The following is a 9,425-nucleotide window of genomic DNA, read 5'->3' as shown; positions in this document are numbered from 1 at the left end:
TATATTGTATTATATATATGTTATTTATATTACAGTTCAACTATTGAGATGTGTATGTATATATTGAGATGTGTATATTTTTACTGCTATAGAAATATAGAGCTTTTTTTTGGTAATGTTGATTTGTGAAATAAATGTGTATTGCCAATTGCACTGTTCAAGGTTTCTTAATGCACATACTTGAAAAGGAACTATTAAACTATGAAAAACACACTGACTGCCACCGTGGTGAAGTTGGTTTGAAGTTGGATATTCGACAGATATTCGGCCATTCATTTCCTATGGGAAATTGCTTTTTGCTCAATAGCTTCCGAGTTATAGGACCCAGAGGCCCCAGACCAATTTAGACCTGTTCTACTATGTGGTAATAACAACACACACCTCACTAAAAATTAATATTTTGCACCTCCTATTTAATTTAAATATTTTAAGAATCCCATTCATTTCCTATGGGAAATTGCTTTTTGCTCAATAGCTTCCGAGTTATGGGACCCAGAGGCCCCAGACCAATTTAGACCTGTTCTACTATGTGGTACTAACAACACACCTCACTAAAAATTAATATTTTGCACCTCCAATTTTATTTGAATTTTTTAAAAATCCCATTCATTTCCTATGGAAAACGGCTTTTTGCTCAATAGCTTCCGAGTTATGGGACCATGAGGCCCCAGACCAATTTAGACCTGTTCTACTATGTGGTAATAACACACACCTCACTAAAAAATAATATTTTGCACCTCCTATTTAATTTAAATATTTTAAGAATCCCATTCATTTCCTATGGGAAATTGCTTTTTGCTCAATAGCTTCCGAGTTATAGGACCCAGAGGCCCCAGACCAATGTTGACCTGTCCTACTATGTGGTACTAACAACACACACCTCACTAAAAATTAATATTTTGCACCTCCTATTTTATTTAAATATTTTAAGAATCCCATTCATTTCCTATGGGAAATTGCTTTTTGCTCAATAGCTTCCGAGTTATGGGACCCAGAGGCCCCAGACCAATTTAGACCTGTTCTACTATGTGGTACTAACAACACACACCTCACTAAAAATTAATATTTTGCACCTCCAATTTTATTTGAATTTTTTAAAAATCCCATTCATTTCCTATGGAAAACGGCTTTTTGCTCAATAGCTTCCGAGTTATAGGACCCAGAGGCCCCAGACCAATGTTGACCTGTCCTACTATGTGGTACTAACAACACACACCTCACTAAAAATTAATATTTTGCACCTCCTATTTTATTTAAATATTTTAAGAATCCCATTCATTTCCTATGGGAAATTGCTTTTTGCTCAATAGCTTCCGAGTTATGGGACCCAGAGGCCCCAGACCAATGTAGACCTGTTCTACTATATGGTACTAACAACACACACCTCCTTAAAAATTAAGATTTTGCACCTCCTATTTTCTTTAAATATTTTAAGAATTCCATTCATGATATACTAATCAAACACACCTTCATTTGTTTTCCCACTTCATTATCTGAACTTGCAAATTATATTTTAACTTCAGACCTTTCTGTAATATTTCCTTCTTGCAATCCATGGCAATGAATCAGACTATGCACAGTATTGGTGTAAAGCGTTTCTCCATCAACGCAGCTGTTGTGTTTTATACACTGACTCAACAGAATCTTTTGGTAATCAGGCATTGATCTTCAGTCATTACGGTATAGCCTAGGGTTAAAGTAAGTGGAAGGGATCCAATATGAAAGTGTATATGGCTGTAACCAGAGAGAATAGATTAAATGGAAATGTGTGTGTGTGTGTGTGTGTGTGTGTGTGTGTGTGTGTGTGTGTGTGTGTTTGTCTCCCCTCCCCATTCATGCTTTCCACATTTTCTGATGTAAACACGCCTTTTACGTTTTTTTTCATCACATTTCTAAACAAAACCTGGCACTTGGACGAGGCACAATTTTCCTCAACCTTGTCAGCGGCATAAAACACACAGCCATTGCCTTTTCTTGAGTTCCTTTAACTTATTTTGGTCCATGTTCAAGCAAAGGTTATGGAACCACCGGTCACAATTATCACACTGGATCTGTTTAATTGAAAAAACAATTAATGATTCATTCATGTACATGACTTTGTCACTTGGTAGGACACTAAGGCTTAAGTGGTATGTCACCAGCATTGGGGAAGTTACTTCATTACGTTACTTTACTACCATGTGTGGAGTAATGCCTTATGTCACTTGTTACTTTTGCGTTACCTGACCCTCCAGGTGAATTTAATTGAGCTGAAATGTCCTTACGGGGCAATTTGGTTTCAAAACAGGTAAATAATAATAATAGTGATACGCCCCCTTTTGGTCATAATATCAACATTGCCTCTCGTTGTTCTGAGGATAGACCGAGTAGAACGAACCCTGTTTTTGTTGGTTAGACTCAGGTCACCAAACCAGCAGATTATAGCAAAGGTTAAGTTTGACTCAGAAAGTTTTCTGTGAACATTGAACCCCTTCAACTTTCTTGGCCTTTTTACATATTGCTATAAAAATTTAATTATCTTTGTTAATTAACTTTGTTACTAGTTACTACCAACACTGTATGTCACATTACGTTACAAAATGTATGTGCTGCTCACAACAACTCACCCAGTCTGTAACGGGAGGTGCTTGTCCAGGGGGCTTGTCAGCTCCACACATCGAACAAGTCTCCTCATCAAAGACTGAAAGAAAGTGTATTTGCATGACACATTTAGGGCCCAATTTTGGGGATTTTATCGGCAAATGGTATGTGCCTTTTTTTAAGCAAGAGGTGATCGGTGGAGACTCTGATATGGGCAAGGCCTGTGGCTAAGGGAAATTGCATTCGCCAATCACATTCACCAATTCTGTTACCATTTGCCGATATCATTCTCAAAATTGGGCCCTTAATCAGAATATATTTGGAATGCCTTTAAGTTATTCAAAAAAAGATGTATACTGCATTGTATACCTGATGATTCAAGGACTTGGAGAGCCATATCTCTCCTCGCCTCTTCCATGGCTCTCCTTTTTGTTGAGAAGTTCATTTTGGGGAACTCAGGGAAGGCTTCCATCACTGCTCTGGCCATCTGAATTAACAACACTAAAGTGATTGTCTTTCTCTTTTAATAGATAACTAAACCATTTGTCAATACATGCTTGGTGGGGAGGTTTTAGAATTACTGCTGCCAGCTTCTAAATGGTTGCCTATGGGCATTCATGGTTCGTAAATGCCCATAGGCAGCCATTCTGAAGCAGGCAGGGGCGATTCTAAATTAGCCAAATACCCAGAGACAGGACCAAACGTCAACATTTCAGTGTCAACCATTCTATTTCATCCTAGCCAACCGAGAAAGGGGGCTCAAAGTACACAATAGTGAACTTATCCTTTGAAATCATCTTGTATATCTGTGGAAACACCCAAATGTAAGCTTATCTCCACCATCACAAAAATTAAAGAAACATCATGTTTCCTCTATACTACATAGATCAACTTACTTCAACAACAATGACACCACAGCTGCAACCATCATTTGCACTGGGTGGGGCATCACTCCTCCTTTCGACTTCACATCCACCCAGTCAGTTTTCCCCTGATGTTTTCTAATCTTCAAGTATTCCCTGAAGAAATGTGATACTTTTCTTTAAGTGCTACCAAAACATTTTCCATTCACAGATACAATTTAGCAAAGTTTGTATTAAATTATATGGAAATATCTTCAAAACACCACAGCTGCCATTGTAGAATAAAAGTAAACATGATTGACATTTTAATGTTTAGAATCCTAGCTTGAATATTTACTGTAGTCTCTGAGCCGCATGGGTAGAGTCCTCAAGCTCTGAGGATGCTGGTGAGGGATCCATTTGGTACACAGTACCAGACTTTGCATGAATGTACTGAGAAAAAAGAGAGGGTATTCTTTAACTAGAGATGCAATTCCCAGAAATAGCAGGGAGAGTGCATGCAAAGCAAGAAAAAAGGTGATGGGTCAAAGTAAACTTAGAATCAAAGTTTCCCTATGCCAATTTCACAGTCGCCAAATGAGTTGAGTGGATGAAATAATAAGCCAAGTACAGTTTCGGAAAAATACTGTATTGAGAAGTTGATGAGTATCCATCGCTGCATGTGGCGATCGATACACATGCAAACCAAATTTACCCAAGGGTATGAATAAAGCAACCTTGACCATGACCTTGATACTCGCCGCAATACTTTATTTCACTATGTGAAAACCCACATTTGAATGAATGAATATTAATGAATCAACATACCAGCATGTTCCAGTGATTTTTGTTCACGTGGACAAATGACAGGATTCCGTCAAAGTTATCGAAGTTTACCTACAGCATGAAAAAAACAATGTTTCATGATGATTTTTATGAACATGTTAGTTAGCTGTCCACCTATGATAAGTATAGTTAAGCAATAGATCACGACAGGCTGTGGCATGCTGCGCGTCGGTCCGAACAACGCCCCTTAACAGTGGTATAATGAGCACATACCACTGACTGAAGTGATCTATAAAAAAACAAACAAGAAAGTCAAAGTAGCTGTTTTATTAAAGAATACAAAAAAGTAGTCCCTCCTGGCTGCCTTCAAAATGCACGACGGTCGCTATGCAACACACTTTAGCGTCCCTCCGAGAGAAGGCTCCGCTAGAGCGGTACGCCGGCAATTTATCCTATGGAGCGGTTCACTCGCCGTGTGCCTAAGCTTTCGTTAGTCTCTCCATCGCCTTGCTCACTCCCGGAGTAACAACATTGACACCCTCTCCATCATTCAACATATTTTTTACTTTGTAACTGTTTCTACTTCCAGGCGCGGAGTGATACGCAAACTTTCACAAAATGATTGGGCGTCATGGCAGTTATGTATACGCTTATTATACAACAGTTAGGAACCAATCAGATCGCTGGATTCAAGCCACCCGTTGTATAATATAGTATATATAACAGCACAATATGTGTTGCAGAAAGGAAATGAGTGTGCAATAACACTTAAAGCGCACTTATCCTTTACGACATCTAAATGACACATCAAAATGGTACCACTTTACTTGAGGTCTAAAAAATGTATTCATTATACTGTAATAGTGGTTTCATGAAAGCCAGTTCTGTGACATATCCTGTCACACAATTATCTAACCAAGTGCTAGAGTTTGTCTGTAACCTTGCTCATCTAATTGTAATAATGATTATGTCATCATGTCAAAAAGAGGTGGATTTTCTGTGTATGTTAAGTTTTCATGACAAAGTTCATGACAAGAGTCATGTCACTCTTATGTAGATACCTTCAAATAAAGTGTTACCTTCTCATCACAGTTATTTCATGCACTGTAGTAATTACCCATCACGCAACATACCGTAAAATGCACAAACATACACTGAACATATTACCTTAGGTAAAGTGTGGCGACGTGTAGTAGCTCTGTCACCAAATAAAAGTACACCTGCGGTGTAATAATCCATTAAGTAAATGGTGTCCACCACGTTGTACGTGAAGGCACTGAGATGCATCAATCCCTGAATTATCTGATAAACACAAAATAATGTTTGATTAGCATCAGCACACAGCATCACCATATGAACACAAACTAGTTTCTTTGGCCATTGAAATTAATAACGAAGTTATGGCCTACTGTTGGCTTATCATGAGATCACCACTCACTCAGAGGGGGGTGGCTTCATCTCAGTGGTTTTCCATGTACAACAGAAAGAAAGACAGGTAATAACAAAGAGGGATAGTATGTCTGTCTATCTGCCTGCCTGTCTGTCTGTGTGTGTGCGTGTTGTGATATCCTTAAGTGCCAAGGTATCACCACAGTTTTAATGTACTTCAACTGATGTCTTTATTCCAACTGTGGACAAACGCAGACAACAAGCTCTTGGCTAAACTTCTTGCTCTGCCTATTGTTCTGTACTAGCTTGTTCCTTAGCTCCAGAACGTTAGCCCCCTTTATAGGATATATTAATGCTTGCATGTTAATGCTTTTTCATATTGACATTATTACGTGTGTGTGTGTGTGTGTGTGTGTGTGTGTGTGTGTGTGTGTGTGTGTGTGTGTGTGTGTGTGTGTGTGTGTGTGTGTGTGTGTGTGTGTGTGTGTGTGTGAGTTAATGGAGGTCTTCAGTCCTCCAAATACATCAGTTTGAAGGACTACAAATTGAAAGACAGATAGACTAGCAGTGAGAGGAAGAGCTTTTAATACGCCTACCTCTCCTGTCAACCACAGGTGGGGTCGTAGACACCGTAGATCAGTGTGGTGGATGAAGAGGCTCCGACCCTTCACTTGGGATGGCAGGGTTGCAACAATTATCACTGTTCCCCTCTTTTTCCACAGCAAGTTTAACTGAAAGTCAGAATTAACATTGAAATCCATGTAGCAATTAAGGTCTATGATCTATGGTTTAAGTGTACGATGTGAAATGTGAGGTTCTATTAATAATTATATTGCATCCTCATTGTCTCTACCTAGGGCAATGAGGAGGGAAAAAAACATTTTAATTTCATGTCCTTTATCTTACACCTGTCATTTAAAAAAACTTCACATTACTTACTTGTGCATCTTCAACCCGTTGATTCTGCTCCACTTTTATGATCTTCTTGCTTTTGGTCTTGGTCTTGGGGTTTGGAAGGTTTTTTGGAGGATTGAAATATTTTGACTTGTGCTTTGAACTGCCAGAAGAGGTGTCCCTCTTACACCATTGCTCTTCTGGGTCATCTTCCAGCTTAACAGAGCTTTGAAGGTTTCTCTGAAGTACATCAATTGGCAGGCTTTGTTGAATCACATGTTCAACATACCTCCCCTGCACTGAGGCAAACATTTTAGAGACAAACTCTGCAGGTCTGAGGTATTTTCTTTAACACAGAATGCTGTGTTTCACCAACCTAAACCATAGTTCGACATGGCAGTTGGTTTCCCGTGTTTTGCACCATGTTCCTCTTGTGATAGATCCTTTAGAGTGCCTCGATAGATCAGCGAGTAATACACCACTCCACAAGGGAAAGATGCCCATGTATGTCTTGAGCAAGACATTTATTATACCTGGGCAGTGGTAGTTGTTGTTTTTGTCTGCTTCCTCATCAGACAGGACGTCACATGTGGCTTGCTCCCTTCTTAGGTCAAAAGCCTGCATGAATGGGGACCTTGCAAGAATGCCATTGGAAGGGTCACTGGAATCACAGATCCTGCTCCCCTCTTGTGTTTCCTCAATATCCATGTGTTGACTCTGCAAAATGCAGCCATTCAGGTACCTTTCACTGGTATTGATTGAGTCTGTGTGCTGTTCTGCATCAAACAGCACACACATGTGGTAGAAAACCTCAAGTGCTTCTGGCAAGCTTGTACAGTTCAGCAGGTATGCAAAACTGTATGTTGCATACTCCTTTGTGCCTCTGTCACTGGTTGTTCTCCCAAAGGCCTGGGAGACTGCCTTAAGTATATGTGCAGAGCACAAATTGAGCACAGTGAATTTTGGAATGACTTTGAGTTGTCCCGACACAATTTCGAATGCTCTGCAAAGGTATGCAGAGACATCCTCTTGGTTAAAAGAGATGAGCACACTGTTCATCAACGCCCAGCTGTAATCTGTCTCTATTTGTGCAATTTTTCTCCCGGTAATGTGGGACAGCCTCCTATTGAACTCCATAAGCCAGTGGGATATTGAAGGAACACTATGGCTGTTAGTCACGAACTCCGCGACTGGCAAAGGCGGCTTGTCCTTGCCCATTCCAGGCAGAACCAGGGCATAATAGAGAACTCTTTTAGACTGATGGGGTACTTTCTGAACTACCCCACCTGTTGCATCGAGGTATAGGGTAGTGGGCATGGGTCCTCTCAAATGTTCAGCCAAAATTTGCAGGCCCGCATCAGTGTATAAGTGGGTTGCAAAAGGGTCAATCTGGAGGAGCTGCAGATAGCCGTTCGATGATGCATGCCGAGTTTGCCGACCACTCTCTCTGATAATCCTCTGAGTGAGCATTAGCTCCAACAATTGGTCATTGTGAAGCCTTGCAACGCTTCTGATCTCGTAAGATATGATTTTTAACAGGTCTTTTGTGAGGCTTCTGGTTATATTACCAGCCATGATCTCCTCCACAGGTGTGTTTTTCAGCAATTCGTAATAGCAGTTGCTCACACCACTTTTTACTGCTTTTGCTATTTTTCCTCTCCTGAGGTATCTTGCAGGCCTACATTTTCTCTGAGACTTAAGGTGTCTGACTTCCCCAAACCGTGTCACCATGACAGTAATCTTTTTTGCGTTGGATTTTGGTGGGCCTTTCCTGGTGAAAGTGTAAACCGCCTCACAACCTTCAAACGTGCACTTGGCTGTGGCGCGGAGGTATGGTGATTTTTTTTTCCGGCTGTCACGTGTTCTAATATTTTGGTACTTAAAGGCTAATGTGCACGATGGGTTGCTTTTTCTAAATTCATTGTAGAATATATCGGTCCATGGGGGTCTCAGTTGTCTTTTTCCTTTTTCCGGCTTTATTTTTATCCAATGTTTTCTTGCGACCTTAAATTTGAATTATTTTGAATTATTTGAATTATCTATGCACGTCCTGTACGTGTCCTCTTTATCATTTTTTTTTGTGTGCTCTTCTCCCTTTGTCTCCGAAAATTGTTCTTCTTCACTGTCACTTTCTGTGAGTTCTTGAACTGTTGGTGACGGTTGATTTGTAATTTTGAAATCTCCTTAATTTGTGTCATCACTTTCTTCTCCAGAGTCAATAGCTGTTTTTACTTTTCTCCTTCTTGTCATTGTCGCTGAAAGTTGTTCTTCACTGTCACTTTCGGTGAGTTCTTGAACTGTTGGTGATGGTTGATTTGTAATTTTGAAATCTCCTTCATTTGTGTCATCACTTTCTTCTCCAGAGTCAATAGCTGTTTTTACCTTTCTCCTTCTTGTCTTTGTCGCTGAAATTTGTTCTTCACTGTCACTTTCTGTGAGTTCTTGACCTGTTGGTGATGGTTGAATTGTAATTTTGAAATCTCCTTAATTTGTGTCATCACTTTCTTCTCCAGAGTCAACAGCTGTTTTTACTTTTCTCCTTCTTGTCATTGTCGCTGAAAGTTGTTCTTCACTGTCACTTTCTGTGAGTTCTTGAACTGTTGGTGATGGTTGATTTGTAATTTTGAAATCTCCTTCATTTGTGTCATCACTTTCTTCTCCAGAGTCAACAGCTGTTTTTACTTTTCTCCTTCTTGTCATTGTCGCTGAAAGTTGTTCTTCACTGTCACTTTCGGTGAGTTCTTGAACTGTTGGTGTTGGTTGATTTGTAATTTTGAAATCTCCTTCATTTGTGTCATCACTTTCTTCTCCAGAGTCAATAGCTGTTTTTACTTTTCTCCTTCTTGTCATTGTCGCTGAAAGTTGTTCTTCACTGTCACTTTCGGTGAGTTCTTGAACTGTTGGTGATGGTTGATTTGTAATTTTGAAATCTCC

General features: G+C 39.7%; 1 protein-coding gene across 3 annotated transcripts; it reads right to left on the bottom strand.

The window, feature by feature from the left end:
• Positions 1-1,067: 1,067 nt before the first annotated feature.
• LOC132455247 (uncharacterized) lies at positions 1,068-8,485 on the bottom strand. 3 transcript variants are annotated; one of them, XR_009525140.1, is made up of 9 exons: positions 6,537-8,485; positions 6,194-6,328; positions 5,376-5,510; positions 4,251-4,319; positions 3,781-3,875; positions 3,477-3,599; positions 2,950-3,067; positions 2,607-2,680; positions 1,068-2,051 (listed from the first exon to the last, which is right to left on the bottom strand). XR_009525140.1 is itself a non-coding variant. In XM_060049079.1 (7 exons), exons 1-7 carry the CDS (start codon positions 6,801-6,803, stop codon positions 3,052-3,054), a joined length of 840 nt encoding a protein of 279 aa, XP_059905062.1. In that variant the 5' UTR covers positions 6,804-8,485; the 3' UTR covers positions 2,771-3,051. The 3 variants fall into 3 exon arrangements, 1 of the variants encoding a protein (XP_059905062.1); XM_060049079.1 differs by lacking the exons at positions 1,068-2,051; positions 2,607-2,680 and having other exon boundaries at positions 2,771-3,067; XR_009525141.1 differs by lacking the exons at positions 1,068-2,051; positions 2,607-2,680; positions 2,950-3,067; ... (2 more) ...; positions 4,251-4,319; positions 5,376-5,510 and having other exon boundaries at positions 5,991-6,328.
• Between the last annotated feature and the right edge of the window lie 940 nt (positions 8,486-9,425).

The sequence above is a fragment of the Gadus macrocephalus genome, chromosome 4, assembly GCF_031168955.1.
Source record: "Gadus macrocephalus chromosome 4, ASM3116895v1".
NCBI lineage: Eukaryota > Metazoa > Chordata > Actinopteri > Gadiformes > Gadidae > Gadus > Gadus macrocephalus.
The sequence above is the reverse complement of the archived record's forward strand: the minus strand, read 5'-3'. Positions and strand labels throughout refer to the sequence as shown.